The 21886-nt window shown below is 46.3% G+C and overlaps 6 protein-coding genes across 6 annotated transcripts; 3 read left to right on the top strand and 3 right to left on the bottom strand.

Annotated features, from left to right (window-relative positions):
* The first annotated feature begins 5 nt into the window (after nt 1-5).
* CNM00630 (trehalose transport-related protein, putative) lies at nt 6-2350 on the top strand. Its single transcript, XM_568347.2, has 7 exons — nt 6-497; nt 549-843; nt 896-1117; nt 1177-1382; nt 1439-1503; nt 1557-2080; nt 2136-2350. The coding sequence occupies exons 1-7, from the start codon at nt 282-284 to the stop codon at nt 2246-2248; spliced, it is 1641 nt and encodes a 546-aa protein (XP_568347.1). The 5' UTR covers nt 6-281; the 3' UTR covers nt 2249-2350.
* Nucleotides 2351-2758: 408 nt separating this feature from the next.
* Nucleotides 2759-5902, bottom strand: CNM00620 (galactose-1-phosphate uridylyltransferase). The gene is made up of 9 exons (XM_568349.2): nt 5475-5902; nt 5344-5405; nt 5169-5285; nt 4855-5118; nt 4732-4796; nt 4489-4676; nt 4325-4436; nt 4086-4248; nt 2759-4024 (listed from the first exon to the last, which is right to left on the bottom strand). The coding sequence occupies exons 1-9, from the start codon at nt 5638-5640 to the stop codon at nt 3929-3931; spliced, it is 1233 nt and encodes a 410-aa protein (XP_568349.2). The 5' UTR covers nt 5641-5902; the 3' UTR covers nt 2759-3928.
* Nucleotides 5903-6199: 297 nt separating this feature from the next.
* On the bottom strand, nt 6200-8476 carry CNM00610 (galactokinase, putative). The gene is made up of 8 exons (XM_568351.2): nt 8215-8476; nt 8033-8153; nt 7665-7976; nt 7475-7615; nt 6950-7418; nt 6627-6893; nt 6412-6570; nt 6200-6346 (listed from the first exon to the last, which is right to left on the bottom strand). Exons 1-8 carry the CDS (start codon nt 8307-8309, stop codon nt 6312-6314), a joined length of 1599 nt encoding a protein of 532 aa, XP_568351.1. The 5' UTR covers nt 8310-8476; the 3' UTR covers nt 6200-6311.
* Nucleotides 8477-8608: 132 nt separating this feature from the next.
* CNM00600 (galactose metabolism-related protein, putative) lies at nt 8609-12601 on the top strand. The gene is made up of 7 exons (XM_568352.2): nt 8609-9049; nt 9096-9253; nt 9308-9509; nt 9560-9783; nt 9840-9980; nt 10035-10289; nt 10343-12601. Exons 1-7 carry the CDS (start codon nt 8999-9001, stop codon nt 10482-10484), a joined length of 1173 nt encoding a protein of 390 aa, XP_568352.1. The 5' UTR covers nt 8609-8998; the 3' UTR covers nt 10485-12601.
* CNM00590 (conserved hypothetical protein) lies at nt 11915-13184 on the bottom strand. The gene is made up of 9 exons (XM_024658263.1): nt 12933-13184; nt 12855-12894; nt 12749-12817; nt 12698-12701; nt 12627-12630; nt 12517-12589; nt 12350-12461; nt 12139-12296; nt 11915-12101 (listed from the first exon to the last, which is right to left on the bottom strand). Exons 1-9 carry the CDS (start codon nt 13053-13055, stop codon nt 12043-12045), a joined length of 642 nt encoding a protein of 213 aa, XP_024513966.1. The 5' UTR covers nt 13056-13184; the 3' UTR covers nt 11915-12042.
* Nucleotides 13185-13325: 141 nt separating this feature from the next.
* CNM00580 (conserved hypothetical protein) lies at nt 13326-15299 on the top strand. Its single transcript, XM_024658262.1, has 8 exons — nt 13326-13423; nt 13477-13516; nt 13561-13652; nt 13703-13811; nt 13865-14207; nt 14245-14275; nt 14344-14432; nt 14471-15299. Exons 1-8 carry the CDS (start codon nt 13382-13384, stop codon nt 14511-14513), a joined length of 789 nt encoding a protein of 262 aa, XP_024514019.1. The 5' UTR covers nt 13326-13381; the 3' UTR covers nt 14514-15299.
* The last annotated feature ends 6587 nt before the right edge of the window (nt 15300-21886 follow it).

Genomic DNA, 21886 nt, shown 5'->3' with positions numbered 1-21886 from the left:
GATTCCGACTGTTTATTTTTCTAAAAAAAGTTGCCGACACCGTCCATGTGACGCTCGTCCAATCGGGGACAGTTCCACACCAGTGATTTTATCAATTCGTTCCTCTGCAGTACCTGATCTGCCTTATCACATCCCGAACAATACCATCATATGATCAGTGATTTCTATCAGTTCGTTCTGCTGGAGCCCCCGATCGGCCCTATCTTATCCTGGAGGCAGAAACATATAAAACCGATCTTTTCCAACATGGTCTATGGTCTATCAAAGTCCTTATTTTCTTCATGTTGTCACACAGCGACAAGACAACCCGTATTGCCGGCAAACATGCCGAGCAGCTTTTCTATGCTGATCCAACGCTCGTGCAGAGTGCACTCTCGGCGGCAGCTGCAGAGAAAGAACTGGGCTTCAAAAAGACCTTCCGACTTTACTACAAAGCTGCTTTGTGGTCCATGGCTCTTTCCCTTGCTCTTGTAATGGAGGGCTATGATGTCGGCATCGTGAGTTATGATCGCTTGACCATTGTATACTGTACTGACAGCCTCACTCAGATCAACTCGTTCTGGGGTCAGGCTTCCTTCTTGAACAAGTTCGGCAGTACCGCTGCGGATGGAACGAAGTATATCCCTGCCAATTGGCAAGCTGCGTTGAACAACGCGACCTCGATCGGACAAATGATCGGTCTAGCTATCAACGGATGGGCACAACCCAAGTTTGGTTCCAAAAAAGTTTACTTGACTGCCATGGCCGTGATGGTAGGGACTATCTTCCTTCCAGTGTTTTCGACTTCGTTGCCCATGCTTTTTGGAGGTGAAATCCTGTGTGGTATCCCATGGGGTATCTTCCGTAAGTATATACACTGACATGGGGTATTATGTGCTCATCTAACCATCCATAGAAACCCTCTCCACCGCTTACGCTGCCGAAATCTGTCCTCTTGCCATGCGAGGTTACCTCACCGCATTTGTCAACATGTGCTGGGGCTTTGGACTCTTGCTCTCTGCTGGGGTGGTTCGGGCCTCTCTCGAGCTAGACAGTCAATGGGGCTGGAGAATCCCTTTCATGATTCAATGGGTGTGGCCAGTACCATTGTTCGTCATTGCGTGTTTCGCTCCTGAAAGTGAGTGCATTGCCACCCCTGGATCCATACGATCGCTCACAGGTTTCATGGAACTGCAGGTCCTTGGTACCTTGTCAAAGTCGGCCGCGAAGACGACGCCCGAGCGACTACTAAGCGACTTGCACCATCTGAATACCTCACCGATCAGCTCGTTGATCAACAAATCGCCCTCATGAAACATACCATCGAAATGGAGAAAGCAGAAACTCAAGGCGCTTCTTTCTTAGACTGTTTCAAAGGTTCCAATCTGCGTCGAACTGAAATTGTAAGTGTCCCATTACATCACATTAAAGGAGCGTATCAACCCTTACACAAATCTAGGTCATGCTGGTATGGATTATCCAGTACTGGTCCGGCCAAAACATCATCAACTACGCCACCCAGTAGTAAGTGTGATTCATACTGCGCATTTTGCAAACCCTGCTGATCAATGACACAGCCTGCAGACCGGCGGAATGACTGAAGATGGCGCTTTCAACATGTTCCTCGGCATCACATGCTGCTACATCGTGGGCACTGCTGCGTGCTGGTACACTATGCATCACTTCGGTCGAAGATCCATTTACATCGCAGGAGTCGCCCTGATGGTAGTCTGGCACGTCATCATTGGAAGTCTTGGAACTGTCAACTCGACCAAAGCCACCCTTGCAATTGGCATTGTAATGGTCATCATCAACTTTTCCACCAATGCAACTTTCTTCCCCGTGACCTACACGATTGCGGCAGAGGTTCCCGCTACTCGTGTCAGAGCAAAGACCATGGTCCTCGGCAGAGGAGTCTACCTCATCTCATCAATCATTTGTAATCAGATCACCCCTCGAATGTTCTCCGTCTCAGAGTGGAACTGGGGTGCCAAGTCCAGCTTCTTCTGGATGGGGTGTTGTCTCATATCCTTGGTGTACCTATGGTTCCGACTTCCCGAGACCAAAGGTAGAATGTTCAGCGAGTTGGATGTGCTGTTTGGTGAGTGAGGCCTTTTCAAAATATTGGGATATGGCTGATCACGTCACCGTTACAGCAAATGAAGTACCGGCTCGGCAATTCAAGCACACTATCGTTGATGAGCTTTCCGCAGTGACTGAAGAGAAATACACTGAGAAGGGAGAGATAGAATATCAGGAGAATGCGTAGTATGATCACATGTGTGCAAACAAGGTAGGAAGGAACGCAATAAAAGCAGAAACGGAGTGCGGACGATCGGAATTGTTCGGTCCGGTAGTACGAGTATTGTATGAATGTAAATTAAGTATGTTCCGCTTGTCACACTGTAGCCCTCATCAGCTCGAATGCCGAACGGTTTTGTTGGCAACGGACCTATTTGGCATTATGAATCTAAAGGAGCGAGCATTGCATCACGGCGCGCAGCAATGAGGCCATGAGGGTCTGACCGGATTCACTAAGAGAGGCGAGGCGGCCCATCAGAAAGGCGCTCTTTACTTGCCCTGCCTTAGTATTACGGCCATGTAATGTGTCGAAAAGATTTCTGCCGCCATCAATAATAATCGCCTCCAAAGCCTATGAAAAAGCTGACATGGGAATATCCACAAACGATTTAAAAACAGCTTTCTCCTTAATAAATATGGTGCTCTCTGATGAAATGCGACAAAGGATTCCTCGATGATCTTAGTTTGATACATTCTCTCTACCAAAATTGTCTGTGTTTTCCTTATACCGACTAGCCAAACTTTACCTCAACTCCAATTGTCCCGAAGTCGTCGGGATGATCCGACCTAGCCGAATACTGCCTGTAGTCGATATAACCTACTAGTGATATCCACCCTGAGGAGTCAACGATCCGAACGATCAGTAAATGCCTGGGTGTTTATCCCGTTTTGAGTCTTGTTCCGTCAGTCCGAATCTTCAGGACGGTGTAGGGAAATACCCGGGTCTCCTATTGGTTAAACGATCCAGTTGTTGGTTCCGTTCCGCTTCCACCCACAGCAGATAACAGAATATCGACTCCTTGGTATCAATTCTACGGAATACAAAGCTGTCCTAGGTTTGGCTGTTGGCGGTCGATCTACCTAGTAGTGATACTGACGATAGGTCGTTAGGTTGTGTAGTGGTATAGTTGAACTCGGGTCTCATGTCGAGTTTCGTTGTTGTTGTGTGTTGTGTGTGTATCAAACAATATAGCAATATAGGCTCCATGGGCGTAACTAACAGTTATGTACCTATGTACTTAGAATCTCCGTAAGCTGTTTGGCAGCTACCCATGGAAGAGGTAGTTGCTGTCACAGCCTCTCGTAGTTTCTTCTATAGTCCTTTCTTGTATCCTAATCCATCTCCTCTCGCTCTCTCTCTCTCTCTCACACTGTCACCGGCGGTAGCTTCCGACTGTGATGTGGCATTAGTCTATGAGGCCGAAAGCTCATTGCACTACAACGGGTCGATTAAAAGGCGAACAATTACTCGGGTTCGCTGTGAGGCGCGTAGAATATGGAATGGACGCCCTAGAAGGGAAGACAAGAGAGAATGAGAGTTACTCAAGCAACCATGTGATGTGCAAACCTGGTACTGCAGACAAAGATGGACCTGTTTCGTCTTTGCAGATGCACAGGATTAAAACGCTGTTTCTTTTTTAACCAAGATGCAATCTGTTCTACGTAGGAGAGGCACCGTTAGCTATCAACTTGTTATGAAACTCTGTCAAACAATGTCGTTACAGCGGCCAGCCGCCATTACAAATATTTAGAAGAAAGCCAATACCAGCAGGAACCAGCTGCACAGAGTACGGATCTTTGAACTTGAATGAAGACTGGAAACTACAGTACATGCTTCGAGACAACAACTGAGTTATGTATTGTGAGCTTAGGGATTGTATGGCTTGTCGTTTGAAAGTGTTGCACGTTTATGAGGAAGGGACTCTCGCAGACGAACAGCCGCTTGTTCCGGTACAATATCTCGCTTTGATGGCAGAAAACGTCAGCGTTTTGCTTTACAGGATTCACGTCAGACTTGTATTCACCTGCGCCTCCCCTAAGAGCTCGAATCCGACCATGAACTTTCTCACTGTTGCGCTTCGGAGGAGAGGTGGGTAGAAATGGAAATGAACTTGGGCGGAGTTTGATGTCGGGTCTGTCGGAGGCAGAGGAGACTGGTGCAAACCCATGGAATAAGGGAAAGGACATCTGAGAAATCGAATGTTAGGAAGCGCAACCAATCAGCAGGAGCTGGCAAGAGACAGTAAGCACAGGTCCTACTCACGAGAACAGATTGTCATAGCGACTCAGTACATCTTTCAAGATCGTCGCTAATCCAGTTTGTTCCTCCGCTGTCAGTTGTAAGATCGATGGGATATGGCGTTTGTAAGGCATGACTGGTGCATTGTTAGTCGAACTATCGAAAAGTGTCAAAGTACACACACTCACGCAGGATTTCAAATGGCCACGCAGCCCAGTATGGCACTACTGCGACCCAGCCGCTTTCGTGCAACGTTACGACTCTCTCTCTAGCCTTTACTTCGCGAAGAGCATAGTCCAACAGCATATGAGACCCGGAACGACCTGAGGCATAGCGAACAAAGTTCTCGATTTCGGTAGCGGGTTCATCGGGAACACTGAGGGGAAAAATGTCAGGAAGAGCCTTCGACCGCCCGGCTATCTCTAACTTACAATGAAGTGGTCCACACTTGACCATGAGGATGCGGTGCGGAACAACCCATCATTGCGCCTCGGTTCTGGTCTAGGAATTAGCAATGACCTGATTTGGGAATCTAGAACTTTTTGATTGCGTACCTCAAAGATTTGCACACAGCCGTCTGAACTCTCCTCTTGCATGATCTTCCCTTCCTCCGCATAAACGTCTTTCCACCCGTCCAAAACATGATTGATCTCTGAAATCCTCATAGCTGCCATGGTCAGGTCATGCCGGGGATGGAAACAAATCACCTTGCACCGTCCTCTGACTGGTTCAGACTGGAATAATGGATCATCGGAGATCTTGTTGGTCCCAACAGCCAGAGGGTCGGGAAGCAACGCTGGAAAGTCGTTCTCGAAGACCTGATCCATGTCAGCTGTTGCCTTTCCTACAAAGCAGTCTCGCGACTCACATAAATACCCTTATAATCAGGATTGTGTTGCCCGGTCGTGCGTTTATTACCAGGACACAAGTAGCATTTAGAGTCGTGAGGGGTTTCAACGGGGATAGCAGGGGTTTCCTTCTGGCCCTGAACAAGAGAATCGGTTCAGAGGGATAGGTCATCGGTAGACGATCAAGACACTCACGTTCCATGGTCTCAGCGATCTATGTGGGGAGACTAGAACATGCTTGCCAAGGAGAGGGTTGACTAGGGTGGATCACGGTACTCCGTCAGGAAAAACCTACGATTATAAATGAACAAACCAGAGTGACTTACAGCGCCGATGAACGTGATCATTTATGGACACAGGTGTGAAATCGTTGGAACCATTGCTATGGGTATGAGTCGCCGTCATTCTCAAGAGGGGATTGAGCGCTGATAAGTGATCGTTGTGAAAGTGGGTCACGGATATCTTAGTACAGCCAGATGTGAAACTCGACATATATAACACCCATTATGTCTGCTGCTGTATTGACGACATGACCCCAGTCTTCCCATAAAAACGGGAAGAACGCACGAGCGATGTGGCAGACAAGAGAACGGGAATATGTAGGCGTGTATTGACAATCAATGGCTTGACGATGAGAGGACGAACGGGAAGATTGTGAAGACTGTATGATGTTACGATATGAAATGGATACGAACGGGAAGACTATGTGACGAGATATGCAAATGGATACGAACGGGAATACTACTATGTGATGAGATGGATATGCAAATTGATACGAACGGGAATATTTGTATGTTAATTGACAACACTCCCCCAAGGCACCCCCGGCGCGTCAATTACTGACAAACGATTCATGAACGGGAATTGTCAGCGAAGGTGGGCGCGCATATAAATATCAAATTACGATTTTGCGTGTTCGAACCTCTGCTGTCGCATCCCCGGGGTTCGACAAGACCTGCTTCTTTCCACCGGCGGACAAATGTGTGATTACTTGCATATCATATTTAAGTAAGAAACATGCGCCCGAACCATGGAAACATACATGCATGGCTCTCGCAACGACACTTTCCGAGAGACTGTCAGTGCTGTCGACTAAAGAGAAGGCACAGGTGCAAGCATATGCATGGCATTGAGAATTACATTGCAGAGATAATACGACTTCACTACACTATCTTGCAGCCTTCCATCAATGGATAGACTGTGCAGGATCAGAGCGTCAGTACGGGGTGGCGAGAAAGGCAGAACAGCAGCAAATTAACTCACAGCCAGCGCCTGATCCTGGAACGGTTATAAACGCAGCCTTGTCTAACTCATCTACTGAAAGACCCCTATAAAGGCTATACATCTTCCTGACTTCTCTGAGGAAATCACTAGCCCGATTCGACGGGAGAAGAGAAATCACGGCGCCTCCCCATCCACCGCCTAATGGTGTAGTCCCATTCATCAGCCTTCCCTTTATCAACGGCAAATCTGCTCACCTGTCTGACGCGATCCTAACGACCCGCATTGCAAGCAAAGTGCTTGAAGGTCGTCCACTTCTGGCACGGTGGCCTCGTAAAGATCTCTCATTGATACGTGAGAAGCGGTGATCAACGCGCCTAATTCTTTGACAAGACCGGTTTCGCTGACTCTGTTGTCAGATGTGGCCACCGACGCCTCGCAAAGCCTTTTGAAGCTGCAGACCCGAAGTGACTCTTCGAGCGTATGCTGTACCCGCTGCAACAGGTAGAACCGTGTGGCACGGACTGTGAATGCAAGGTTCAGCCAAAATCCGGCCAAAGTCTTTTAACAGAGTACTCACTAGGAATGAACGCCAAGAACGTCGCCTCAAAGTCTTCTGCTGTCATACCGCTTTCTTCAATCATCTGATTTTTGGTCCAACCATTCTTGTCGCGACCTTCTTTGCCAAGGACTCCTACAATACGAGCGAGCAGATTCCGATAAACAGTTTCCTCATCCATGTGAGCATCCTCTGCCCAATGTTCAAGCGCCTCACGGAGCCAAAGTCGACCGGTAGATCCTCGCTGCGTCGTGGAGAGAACACCCGCATCCGCACCAAAGGTGTGAAGCAGGATACGGGTAGCGCAAAGATTTTCAACGACTCGAAGATTGTAGCGGTCTGGAGCAGAATCGGCTAGAGAGTGAGGTGCCATCGAGTTGGTAATGACTAATGTGAGTGACGAAGGAAGAGGAAGTATTGCGGGTTTGAGAGACGGATAAAAGGAAAGATGGAGCAAGCTGTTGGGGACAGAAAGGATAGAAGCGGCTTGCTATATTATTTAAATTAAACGCTGACGTCCGGCAGAGAGCAATGGCAAGTGCTTACGTCCATACCACCGCTTTTGAGCCCCAAGCGGTGTTCTGCGGCCATGGCGATATCCACAACTTGCACCCTGCTCACTCCTTCCTGTAAACCATTGGCGACAAGGAATGCCACGATGATGCCGACAACAAAAGCCGCCGAGCTCTAATTGTAAACTATCAGCAAGACCCTTGGAGAGAATTGGGTTACCTACACTCAGCCCAGCTCCTTCAGGCACCGTACCAGAGACCATGACTTCCATGCCCGCAGCTCCGTCTTGCAATTGCTCCGCAAACCTCTCCAAACACTCTAATAAAACAGCGACAACGTATCGCTCCCACCCTTTCGCCTTGCTTGGAAGCGGTACCTTTAATGACCACAATTCTTGATCACGAGCAAGCTGGAGCTCAGCGTTTGGATACGACTTGACGGCATTGGCGAGGTCAACGGAGATCTTGTTTGGAAACGTTGCAGTCGGGCGAATCCCAACGATAATATCCTGTTCGATTGCCGCGGGCAGTACAGGCTAAGCGTATGTATATGCATCAGCGTGGTAGTTCGGGGATTCTTGACGATGCTCACAAAGAGAGAGTAATCTATATGCTCTCCTAACACATTCACTCTGCCCGGTGCTCGAATAATATAGTTCGGTTGCCCGCCAAACTCTTCTACAAAACTTTGAACTAGGGCGCTCCACCTTTGCCTGTGATGAACAAATACAGTGTCAGCCCAGTCGATTTTGTTATATCTGCGTAACAGCGTACCTCTCCCGCTCAAGAGTCTCCTCTGTGTTATAAATCTCGCTGAGATTGTGGAAAGCAGGAATAGGTCGTAGCTCCTCCGAACCCATTTTGAGCATGATAAACGGGCGGAAAACAAGACCGTCGACTCGGCTTTGTGAGTGATATAAATAGCGGCTTCATTGTCTGGATTAGGTGGGCAGTCTTTCCGACCCCGCTGGCAACGGTGCCAACGTATACTTGCAAAAGTTTCTATCTACATTTCGAAAGACATTTACAAATCGACATGAAGGTTGTGTGGTTCGCTGTGAATTGTCCCTGAATAAATGCACGCGGACACTCCCCCGACAAACGATCCGGACTCCGGACTCCCGTTTCTGGCAAGAAATAGTCAATTATTCCCGTTTGATTTCATCATCGATGCAACAGAATTCCCGTTCGTCGCTGAATTCCCGTTCATCGCTTCCCCTCCTTCAACACATTCCCGTTCGCAAAATGCCCCTTCATCGCTCCCTCTTCTACACATTCCCATTCGCAGAATTGCCCATCCTCGAGATTCCCGTTCGATGAAAAGCATTATTTGGGCAAGATTCCCGTTCGTGCTCGGGGCCAATTCTGGGTATTCCCGTTCATACTTCTGATGCATCGACTTTCCCCAATAGGTGTTAGGAAGAGGATATTCAGCATCCAGTATAAAAGATGCAGAATGCAGTTTCAGCAGTTTTGAGCTATGACAGCAAACATTGAACCACAATAACATACTCAACCGCTCATTCGCACTGTGATTTTTGAACAAACTCGAGTTACCATGACCCAAACATCATCATCAAGTGTATCTGTCCCTGGAGAGCCTCTAAAAGTGAGGTCGTTCTATTACGACAAAGGCAAAGCTAATTGTCGTACAGAATGTCCTTGTCACCGGTGGACTCGGATACATAGGATCTCACGTTGTCCTCTCCCTTCTGATGTCTGGTCGCTACCTGCCTATTGTCATTGACAACGCGCACAACGCATACCCTCAAGCTCTCGAGCGCTGCAATCAAATAGCCCAAAGCGAAGTAGGGTAAGTTCACATACATAGCATGGACTGGCGTGGCTGATCTTCTATCCTCAATAGCCCACATGCTCCCAAACCCCTTTACCACCAATGCGATATTCGTAACGCGGAAGAGATCAACAAGGTGTTCAAGCAATATCAGTCAAAAGGCGGAATATGGGCGGTAATCCACCTAGCCGCACTCAAAGCAGTGGGAGAGTCGAGTGAGATTCCGTTAGATTATTACGAGGTCAACGTTGGGGGTTCAATCTCGCTACTGAAGGTATGTTCATACTGTCCAGACTATTGGCCAAAGCTGATCGGCAGCTTCAGATTATGCAACAATCCCAAACCAACAACCTCGTCTTCTCGTCATCCGCTACCGTCTACGGCACCCCTGCAGTGATTCCAATCCCCGAGACCTCCGAGATCATACCTGAATCCGTGTACGGGCGTACCAAGGCGATCACAGAGGAAGTGATCCGGGACGTCTGCCGGGCTGGCGCAGCCACGGCTGACAATCAAGGTCTCAAAGCGATAAGCGTGAGGTATTTCAAGTAAGTGAGAGAATGTCCCTTGCCACTGCTGTGAGCCTTGCTAACGTCACGCCCAGCCCAGCTGGGGCTCATCCGTCCGGCAAGCTAGGAGAAGAGCCCAAGGGCCGCCCAGGCAACCTCCTCCCAATTCTAGCTCAGATCGCTGTGGGGAGATTGTCATCTGATCTCAAGGTTTTCGGGAACGACTACCCAACCAGGTGAGTTATGCGTGCTGTTTGATCTTAATCGATTCTGACGATGTGTAATCACAGAGACGGCACATGCCTTCGGGATTATCTTCACATCATGGACCTTGCTGAGGGCCATCTCCTCGCGCTTGACGCTCTCGCCAAGTCGGAAATCAAAACTCAAAGCTCAGGTATCTTCCAATCGATTGATACAAAAAAGGAAGGGTATTTCCGCGCATTTAACCTCGGAAGGGGTAAGGGCATCACCGTTCTTGAGATGATCAACGAGATGAAAATTGCAACAGGATACGAGTACCAGTTCGAAATCGTGGAACGAAGGTAAGTTAGGTTAGTCAACCCTTTTCGAATGAAGTTAAAATTGCGCGTTCCAGATCCGGTGATGTTCCGGACTTGACAGCCGACCCTCGACTAGCGCAAGAAGAGCTTGGATTCATCGCGCGCAGAGGTCTGCAGGAGATGTGTCAAGATCTTTGGCGATTCCAGTCGAGCAACGTTAACGGATATTCGTCTTGAAGGTGTAGCAGAAATACCCATTGATAGGCGTTGAGCCTTTATTTATAGGCTTATGGACAAGGTTCCTTTCAATGACGCAATGGATATACAGTCACCTACCTTCTTGTCCCAGTCTGACCATGGTTGCAGCATTTCAAACTGTATTACGATTTCTTTATCACAAATGGTTAACAGCTCACAAAACCGCGCAAAAGACAAACAGAGAGACAGATGCAAAATCTTTAACGACAACGTTGATCATACAAGCCATAAGGCCTGATTTACCTCCAATGTCAGCCTTGCATCTCGAAGAATTCCGTTTGCACTTATCCTGTCATGTAGATGGCAACATGCAACATCTCCAGCTGGAGAAACTGGAGATGTTGCAAGTCCAAATCCCTTGCTCAAGCAAGTTCCTCGATATGTCATGCAACATCATGGTATAAAAAACATTGAGCATCAGGTTCCACTGGTTACCCATGAAACCGAGATCTTGGCTGTGCGAAACGGTAAGCACGATGTCAGAGACCACTGAAAGCGATCAGACTCACTTCTTGTGGTCTGGTTTCGCATTAGAAACGTTCTCTAAATCCAAGGCGGAGAACAGATACATCAACATTATGGTCCGCGAATCCGGTCAGTTGTTGTTCACACTCGTAAGACGCTGAGATCATAAGCCGTTTTTTAGGCCATAATTTGAATTCAGGACCTGCCATTGGTCATAAGATGCTGAAGCCATATCGGCCGTAGCTCCCCCAAATACGTCGCCTGCTTACAGTCATTGGAAATGAAAGCAAAGCTAGCATGACAGGTAGTCCATTGGACCTTACTGCTCAACTTTGGCGAAGTATTTACCAGTCATGAGTCACGTACATAGTCAAAGAGATTAGTTAATGGGGACGAAGAACCCCTGCTACAACTTTCTCAGAGATCAGAGTGCCAATTCACGAAGGCGCCTGAGTTCACAATGGCCAATAAAGAAGAAACGACTGAGTTGACCAAAATCCAGTCGAAGCCAAAGGAGAAATCTAAGGTCTTCGTTGGAGGATCCCGCACCGAAAAGACTTACGTGCTTACCATTACCGACCAAACAGACGACTGGCATGGCCCTTAAAAGCGGGAACATCCAAGAAGGGATGATTCCCAGCAGAAAATGGCAGTGAAAGTGATCCTGAAGCACCTCATCTTTTTCTTGTTCACAATAGCTCCAGAGTGCATACTCTGAAACTAAGGCATCGTCGGAATCTTCACTGGCCGCAGAGGCTATGTGGCATAGATGAGAGATGGTTGCAAGACGCCGCGGAGTGCGTAATCAATAGATTGAGTGGCCCAAGTTTGCAAGATTGCAATTGCTTTGGAACATATTTCCCGAGCTCGGTTACGCGATAAACGCAAGGTCAACCCACCTGAATGCAAATCCAAAATATGGTCGAGATCAAGAACAACATATGCCTGCTCTTCAAGTTGTGCATATAAGTCAACTACAGGCAAGAAAGAGGGGTATCATGAATCCCAATTACTGTATCAAACACACAATGTAAGCCAAACAACTACGTATACGTGACGATCGCTACAACGCCTAACATGAACAGCCAGAGGCCTGAGGGACTTCTTGAGGAGAGGATGAAACGTCGATTTCTACCTATCAGCAATGTGCTAGAATAGATGGACGTACTTGTCGTGCCGTTGTCCTTTGCTTCACTTCCCCCGGGAAGAGCCATGGCAATCTTCTTAAATAGTGTCTTGACATTATGGCCGGCTTTGGCAGAGGTTTCAATTGACATCACACCGAGTTCTTTCGCCCGTTTGTCAAGATCTTCAGGGGTAACTTGACTAAGCAACACTGGTAAGGAACTGTCTTCTCGTGAATCATTGTCATGACGCACCGCTTGTCATTCAAATCTGTCTTGTTCCCCACAAGCACAATTATAACGTCCTGCCCTCGCTCATTTCGCACATCATCGACCCACTTTGAAGTATTTTGGAAAGATGTCCGGTCTGTTGCATCAATGTCAGCAAGGTGTATGCGTTGCCACCGGCTATCTGGACGTACTAGTGATGTCGTACACAATGACCGCGACTGAGGAGTCTCGAATGTAGGATGGGATGAGGGATCGGAATCGTTCCTGAAATTAGCGATATTCACTAATGCCATGCACTTACTTGTCTAAAGAGGTTCGATAATCATTCGCATTAGCATTATCGCGAACAAACAATGCTTAACTGAAGCTTACCCAGCTACAAACGGTTAGTAAAGATCCTGTAATGATGAATTCATCACATACCTGTATCCCACAGTTGCAATCGTACCGTGCGATCTTCCAGATACATGGTCTTCGACAAGAAGTCGATACCTGTTGATGAGCTCGGCCGTTGCTATACTTTGCTTACCAATTGTTGCTTGGTACGTGTTATCAAAGGTATCGTACATCTGGATATCAGCTAGGTAAATGATCTACCACGACTTACGAATCGGGTAATTAAACTTGTCTTTCCTACACTCTGCTCCCCAAGGAACACCAATTTAAACTTCTTGAGAGGTGTACTGGCAGAGGAGAAGTCGGCGCTGGAAGGGGTCTGGGGATTCGACATATTGTATCGTGTTGTTGAAAATGGCCGGGTAATGAGAGGAGTTGTGCGTCTCGATACAGGATTCTAAGTGACAGGGGGCAGGTGGCAATATACGAACACTTGATGAAAGCTGCCGAGATGGATAGCTATATACACTGGCAAGAACTATCTGCATTGACAGCGTGCATGTACATCGGGAGGCGACTGACAGCATCTACTTTATTTTACGTAATGAGACTTGATCTCTTGTCGCATATCGCATTTGCATTTCGCAGCCTCGCGTCAGTCAATAGCAATCATTCTTCTTGCCCTCCCATTTGACATCTGCAATACATATTAACCTCACCATGGCCCAACAAGGATACGCCATAGTCGAAGTTGACGAGGATGTAAGTAATTGGCTCTTTTAAGCCCTTGCAGCACCACTCACCACTCTACGCAGCAACCAGGACCATCCCACGGTTCTGATCTTGAATTCCAAAGTAGGTCATGCCTTATCGAACCTGCAAACTCATGGTTTCGGTAGCCTTTCTTCCATCCCAGACCGACGGAGGACTTTCTTCTACTCCATCACCTCCAGATGTTCCTTTCAGTCCTTTTAATTTGACATACTATCAAGTGAGAGCGGATTCAACTGCTGTAACTATCTAAACTAAGACATCGAGTAGACATATTTTGATGTCGATACAAACACAGTCCTGAAACGTGTAGGGATGGCTATGATCCCTCGTCCTGGGTTCATAATTGAAGTCTGTGAGGGACAGATTGACATGTATGGTAAGTGGAAACGTGTCGTAAGTAAAATCACAAGCTAATCCCATCTGTCAAAGGCTCTTTCTGGACCTTGACAACCCTCATTCTCACATTGTACACCACCTCCACTCTGACAACCTCCATTGCCCAATACATGAGCTCTTCACATGCTAGTTCAAACCTTCCCTTGCTATCCACCGCGACTTCGGCAATTTATATCTATGGTTTACTTGTGCCTTCCTTGCTCTGGAGCGCTACGAAGTGGTTGGGTGTTGGAGAATGGGGCATTGCAGAAGCTTTGGGAATTTATGGATATGCAATGAGTATTTTTATCCCTCTGAGCCTCCTATGCTTGATACCAGTTGGTATTTTGAGATGGGTGTTAATTGGGTTAGGTGGCATTACTTCAGGGTTCTTTTTGTGAGTTCTCTTGTGCAACACTCAGAGCTAATGTCAGAACTGGAAATATATATCCTGTGCTTGCTGCAGTAAGTGATATAAACTGTTCAGACGACCTATGATCAACGTTGGAGAGCTAATGTTGCCATCAAAACAGTCTGATAATAAGTTTGCTCGCCTTCTCATTATTGCTGTCGCTGTGATGCACGCAGTCATGGCTTTCATGATCAAGATTCTCTTCTTTGGGTGAGTTTAAAATAGCACAAACATGAACTGACAGATAGAACTTCTGTTATAGGGCATGATCCAATCAGTGACTTGACATAAAGATTCAGGCCATTAGGCATCTACATGTATTGTGATGTAATTTTTCAAAGCCCAAAACTGCAAGGGAAATTGAGTAGTGTCCATCAACAGTTGTTATCTGAATTATTGTAAGTTCACTAATGAGGGAATTCAAATTGGGTGTAAGAGCCTCCTTAATAAAGCCTGGTTTAAAAATAAAGTCAATATTTTGCATAAGATTTACCTTGCCAGACCCTGTCACAAGCCTGCATGAAGTAGAAGAGATCATAGGAAGTTACAGGACAGAGGAAGGCAAGACATGCTTCAGATAGAAGGTCCAGCTGGACCTCCAAAAAAAGAACTTAACTGGGTGGACCTCCAGCTGGACCTCGAGGGATATAAATTGATTTCTGTAGAAGTATATAAAGGGGAGCTCTGTCCTCGATCTTGATCTTCTTCCCCTTAAAAGATCAATATTTCATAAGTTACTTTGCCAAAGGTCCATGAGCTCCCATTGCTGCTCACTCTCGTCTTACCTGGCACCACCTTCGACATAAACTTACCTCTAGTATATAAGCTTGCCTGATCTTCCCAAGCATATATACTTCTGGCCCTATACCATATACCAAGATCTGAGACACCACCCATCAATACCATCCTGCTGCCATAATAGGAGAGTTTCATTTCAAGTCTCAATAGCTCTCCCATGTCAACAATGCCCTCTGCCCCCCCAAAAGACAACAAGATGTCTCTGGTGCTGCAAAGGATTAGAAGATTGGAGAAGACGGAGGTTTGCTGTTAGGAGTGAGAAGGAGCCTTTTAGCTGGTGGATTTTGTTTTTTTATGGTTCTTATTTGTAAAATCATAATGAAGAAAAGCAATAATAATAAGGTCATTTGAAATGCATAATAGATTCAGGATTATTGGGACGATTATTTGGTTCGGTTTACATAACTTGTTAATTCTTTTATTATTATTTGACTGATTTATCCACCCAACCAAGCTGAAACCGAGAACGCACGCAGGAACTCATCGACAAGACTGAGCTCCACCAGAGACTCCTCACATCCTCGCCATTTCCCTGCCTGGTGTGTCATCTCTATCAACCATCAACCAACAGAGCCGCATCAGCCACAATGCCGCTGAAATATCATGCACGCAAAACTGCATGTCACTGCGACTTAGCTCGCTGTCCAAAGATGAACATCCCCTGGGCAACTCAGGGATGACATGATAAGCAAATGCTAGAGTGCCATACAGCAGCTCAAGTTAGCACCACAGAAGCAATCAATGAGGACTGTTCTGACGAAATTGATGGTGGCGACAGTGGCGACGGTGACGACGGTGACATGGAAATGCCTGAGGCAAATGATGAGGTAAGTTACTTTCTGTTGAGATTGAAGTAAATCAGATATACTCACCTTGGTAACTCATTACAGAATGAAGATCCCAGACTGTCTGCTGCCAGACAGAATGTAGCTGGAGAAAGTGAATCAACAACACAGGAGGCAAGTCAAGGGATCTATAGTGGAATCTAAGGAGATAATTACTGACTCTTTCAACACCTATTTTTAGAGCAATCCCAATCTTCGTATTACAAGCGCCGAGTTTCGATTTCCAATCCCTGATACCGAACTCTCATTGTCAATGCCCGATTTCGCTCCAACATCCAGGGCAAGAACCCAGAGAAAGTGTCAGATTCTGAAGATGAAGGAGATGAAGTGGAGCCTTCACCTGTTGCAGGGATGACCGCAGTAATGAGGTAGTTGATGAAGACAACAGTTATCTTGAGAGCTCGGAAAGGCAGGAAGAGGATTTGCTAGGCGAAAGTCAGTTGACAATGGGAGAAGTCTAGCAAACACATATAAACAAATGGCATCCTGTCGTAAGCACCTTGCTTGCTCTTGCCATTAGTTTGGACTAACATTAAGTCACAGTCTATGAACTAGATGCTGAAGACATTGTCAAGATCAAAAGGCACCACCATAAAATCCAGTACGATCAACCACCGAGCATGTTTCAAATGACACATACTGTTTGGGGAGGCACACATTACTCTTTCAAGCATGTCAAGTTGTGAGTTGCTGAGCTGAGCAACCTCCCTTCAACATACTATGACCGATGCCTGAAGTCTTGCATATACTTTTGTTGGACCCTACAAAAATGATCTCATCTGTCTCTTCTGCAAAGCAAACAGGTGTGATGGGTGAAGCAAACCTTGGGCTCGCTACCTCTACATCCACCTTATCCCCTGTTTACAAGTTTTCTACTACCACCCCTCAAGCAAACATAAGGTAATGTACTGTGCTGAATATACCAGAGATAATGCACAGTCTGACAAGATAGGTGACATTTTTCGTTTTTGACAGTTAGCACTATTAAGCCACTGCTTGAGAAGGAGGTGGAAGTGGAGGCTGAGGAGATTGGCATCAATTACTTCTCTGATGAAAGAGACATTGCTCTAGCTTTCATGTCAGATGGCTTCTGTCCCTTCAAAAAGCGATCTGCCACATGCTGGCCCCTCATCCCCCACAACCTCAACCTCACACCTGACATTAGGACTGGGCCTAAGAAGGACAGGCAATCACTGCTTCAGGGTGTACAATCCCATCATGCTTTGCTGCCAATCCACCCAACTTTGTTGAGCGTTAGTGTCAGCAAGCCTGCGTGGCAGACAGCTGGTTCTGGATACAACATCTGACTCTTGTCCTTCTTGAACAGCTCATCCTTACAAAGTTTCACAAACACTTTGTGCAGTTCTCCAAGCTGGTACAAGAATGTTTGTAATTTGAGCTGCCAAGGAACAGGCTGTCTGAAAAAGGATTGGGCAAAGTGGGTGAGGGACTTCAAGAAGTGAGTAGCTTAGTTGTTTATGTTGCATTGGTCTCAACTAAGCTAACAACTTGCAAAGATTACAGCTGGCCATTTGGATACAGCATCTCGCTCCTGTCCTACTCAAACAGCTCATCCTTACAAAGTATTACAAGTCTCCAAGCTGGTGCAAGAATGTTTAGAATTCGAGCTACCAAGGAACAGGCTGGATGGTCTGAAGAAGGACTGGGCAAAGTGGGTGAGAGGCTTTGAGAGGTGAGTAGCTCAGCTGTTTATCTTGCACTGGTCTCAGCTAAGCTAATGACTTATAAAGGTTATATTATAATGATAACCCCAGCTGTCTCCACCTCTGCAGCTCCCAACTACACATGTTCCTCCACATCTCTGACTACATCCGAGCAATAGGGCCTGTAGACCCACACTACACAATATCTTTGCAGTCCAGCAATCTCCATACCCTCCCACATAACATCATCGATAAGGTGATTCAAGCCATAGCAATTCATTTTGGCAATCACTCTAGTGATGACCTATGATTGCTTGTTATTGCACAACTCAAGTCTGAATTCACAGAGGTCTTACAAAGTCCCCTTTTTCATCATCTCTTGGGCAGTCCTGGGAAAGTTCCCACAGGCAATGACATTGCCAATCCCACAAGTTACCCCCCAGTTTCTCAAGACCCAAAAGTTTATCTTCCCACAGGGAATGACATCACTGTTCCCACATGCCGTTCCAAAATTTCTCCTGACTCAAAAGTTTCACCAACTCCTGCTGTGCCTCAGCTTTCAGTGCTGAAGTCCACCAAACTTTCAGCAGTTACACCATGAAACTCTGTCTCTCTTGGTGCAGCCGAGACTGCTTTTTATGTTGACATCATTTCACAACTCAAGAGTGAATTTGCAGGAGTCTTTTGTGACAAACTGGGTGATGTAGCCAATTTCCCCAGTGTTATGAAGACCAAGAGTGGTGTCAGGTTCAAGATCATCTTGAAGCCTAATGCCACACCCAGACATGCAGCACCATACCAGGTGCCCAAAACTCTTCTGCCCTGTTTTCGTGAGATGATTTTTGAACATTTAAACGTGGGCTGTCTATGCTACTCTAGTTCTCCTTGGGCATCACCCACCTTCCTTGTCAAAAAACCCAACAGCCAACATCATCTTGTCTGTGACTTTCACACTCTCAATAACCAGACCATGCCCGACATGTATCCTATGGGCAATATTCAAGACATCCTGCACCATGCTGCCCAGTGCAGCATACCGTGGTGCTTGTCCTGAGAAATTGTTCATTCATTTGATGATGACACCAGAGTTTAGGAATGGAAGTTTGCATGAGGTATGCAACCTGCTAGAGTTGGCAGTTACCAAGTACTTGGAGGAGACAAGGGATCAACCCACTCACGCTCGCATCAAACCTCAAGCCTCGGTCACCCCGCAAACTCAACCGCACCTGGCTCACCCAATCAGTCATTATTATCAAGCTCAAAACCCCCTGGACCTTACTACCTCTCGCCTGCGGGCAAACACATCCGTGAGCTTTTCACCAAGGAGAACTGCTGCAATGATTGCCGCAAGGTGGGGCACAATTTCAAAACCTGTCCTAACTGCTGTGGCCCTACACATGTCAACTCTCGCTCAGTCGACAACCACAAGGTTCTCATCCAAGAACTCACCAGTCAGCTTGATGAACATCTCCAGCTGGAGATGACTATTGACTTGGATGAAACCATGTACACACTGTTCCATCCTCCTCTAGTCATTCAAGCCTCTGCTGCTGCTTGTAACAAGCCCAGCGGGTGTTGTCCACTGGGTCAGTGAAAGAAATAAATCTGTGAAGTGAAGAAAAAATATCAAATGTGAGAGAGCAGAGAGCAGCAATGAAATGCAATGGCAGGAAGCAGCGAGAACAAGCGAACTGTCAATGGGTGCATGTACAAATACGCTGGGCAGGGCGTTAATATAAATCCCAAATGCACAAACACTCCAGGAGACCATGGCAATAAAATAAGGCTCTCTTCAAATGGATGGGGAAGAAGAGAAACCTCCAGAAGAATCCACGGTCTCAAGCTCCCAGGTGTTTGGGACGGCGTGAGAAAAGGAAAAAAATGAAAAAAAAATAGGCACAGGAAAAATCTTGATGCATGCAGCTGAGGCCAGCATGGGTGCCACGCAAATAACTTGGTCACAGCTGGAAGTCACGTGCAAGGATTTGCATCGGGCGCACGCATGCAAGATGGAAGCAAAAAGGCAAAAAAATGAAGAAAATAAAAAAAATAAAAAATAAACCAGCATGTGGTTGAAATCAACAAACCGACTGTGTAAGGGCTCCACCGGCTTGCTGGGAGTCTTACACTTTTGAGTGCTTGTGAGTCCCACTTCCTACTTGGATTGTGGTTTTATGCTAACTGGGTGGACTTTAGTAATTAGAGCTTCATTGACACTCTGCCCAGGTATGCTTGTAACTTCTTTATCTTTAGAAAGAGAGCCTTTTTCCTTTGGTTGTCTGTGACCTGGGGGATTCTTGTGAGGCTTATGTTGATGACATCATTGTCTGGGCTGCTGATGCTGAGGATCTTGACAAACAGTTGCGAGCAGTGCTGGCTGCCTTACAAAAATCGGGGCTAGTGTGCTCTCCCACCAAGTCCGAATTTTTTCGCCACAAAGTAAAATTTCTTAATCATGTGATCTCTGACAGAGTTCACTAGTCTAGTTCCTTAATTAGATAGATGACTACGTGGTCTATTTTCGGTCAGACTCTATACCATTATTAATATTCCTTTTTTTGTAACTTTCTGGTCTTTCTCATCACTATCTAGTACACTGTTCTATGAGACTGTTTGTACGAAGGTGCTAAGTAAAGACCAGGTATGTATCACTATCTAGTACACTGTTCTACGAGACTGTTTGTACGAAGGTGCTAAGTAAAGACCAGTTCGACAATCTCCGCCAATCACATCAGCCCAGACCCTACCAAACTCCGCACCATCACCTCCTGGCCACTCCCTCAGTCCGTCAAAGAGCTATGATCCTTCCTAGGCCTCCTTCAATACCTCAGAAAATTCATACTGAGCCTAGCTACCCACACACGAACCCTTACCGCCCTCCTCCCACTGACTCCAGCTGCCGAGAAAGCCTGGGAGAAGCAACAGCGTGCACTCCAGAAGGGCCAGTCCCCCAAGGATGTCCTGTCATGGGTCTGGGCATGGTCTAGTGAAGCGACCACTGCGTTTGAGATTCTGAAGGCGAAAGTGGCGGAGATTTCTGGCCTCTGGCCATTGGACTATGCAGCTGTGTTATCCGGCGAGTGCCCCATCTACCTTTTCACTGATGCAAGCAATCATGGCACTGGCGCCTGGCTTGGTCAAGGCCCTGACCCCGATCATGCATTTCCAGTTGCTTACGACTCTCACAGTTTATCAGCCACTGTGTCAGAATGATTGATCCAACCTGGATCTGGAGGGATCAGTAGGGATCTGGAGGCATGGGAATTGTTGGTGGAGGCATGGGAAGAAGGGGAGATTAAATTACATAAGCTAGGACACTTGCAATAGTACGTTTCAAATATGGATTTCTTATTTTTCATGGCTAATTCTAATTCCAATTTGTTTTTCAATTTTGATTCCATTTCCTAGTTTTGGCTGAGAAAAAACTAGCAAGCACCAAAAAACAAGAAACCCACGATTTGCACTGTTCTAGTTCTTCTTTCCTATTCTAATCCTAGTTTCTTGGGGAAAATGCAAATAAATTCATGCCTCAAATATTCATGTCTGCATGTTGAAATCTTATGTCATGTTCAACAAGATATCGACAACGGACACATCATTTCTTTCCACAAAAAGCACAACTTTGCAAGTCCGCAAAATGGATAAATATGAACCCCTTGCCACCCCATTCCACACTCATACCCCTGTCAATCAAACCTTGCTAAGTACTGAGAGAAACTTCTTGCATGTAGTCAACTTCAACATCCAGGAAGCGAAGGCAACATGACCCATTGTACCAGGCGAGGACCAGGCCAGACACAGCTGAATAAGATCTGATGTTTCAAATTGAGTTGGGATATATTGCTGGGCATTTGCAGGGAATGGCGGCTGCTGGAGGTGCTGAAGATACCATTGGATGGTAAAATATGTGAGCAAGGAAAGATGAACTATCGTGACTTGGTTCATTGCAACGCAACACAATGAAGGTGTGCAAGATTCTTAATTATCTTAATTATTATGATGATGAATGATAACGGTGATGACCACAAATCAGAGGAATTAGCAGCTCGAAAATTAGCAACTGCCACCCAAAATCATGTGTTCAAATATAATTCCTGTTTCAGGCGAAAATTAGAAGCATTGGCGACGTCTGATTTTCAACCTGAATTAGCAACAGAAAACTAGAAAATCCATATTTGAAATGTACTATATCAAAACAATAAAGAAAAAAGGATTGCAGAATAGTTTCCATGCAACTTAGACATTTCTGGCAATCAACACAGCATGCTCAAGCTCTCTCTAGACAACTCTACATCTGACAGGTTATGAGCCTTGCTGCTTAATAGCACTAGACTCTAGCAAACACATCAGTCAACCA

The sequence above is a fragment of the Cryptococcus neoformans genome, assembly GCF_000091045.1.
Source record: "Cryptococcus neoformans var. neoformans JEC21 chromosome 13 sequence".
In the NCBI taxonomy this organism is placed as follows: domain Eukaryota; kingdom Fungi; phylum Basidiomycota; class Tremellomycetes; order Tremellales; family Cryptococcaceae; genus Cryptococcus; species Cryptococcus deneoformans.
The sequence above is the reverse complement of the archived record's forward strand: the minus strand, read 5'-3'. Positions and strand labels throughout refer to the sequence as shown.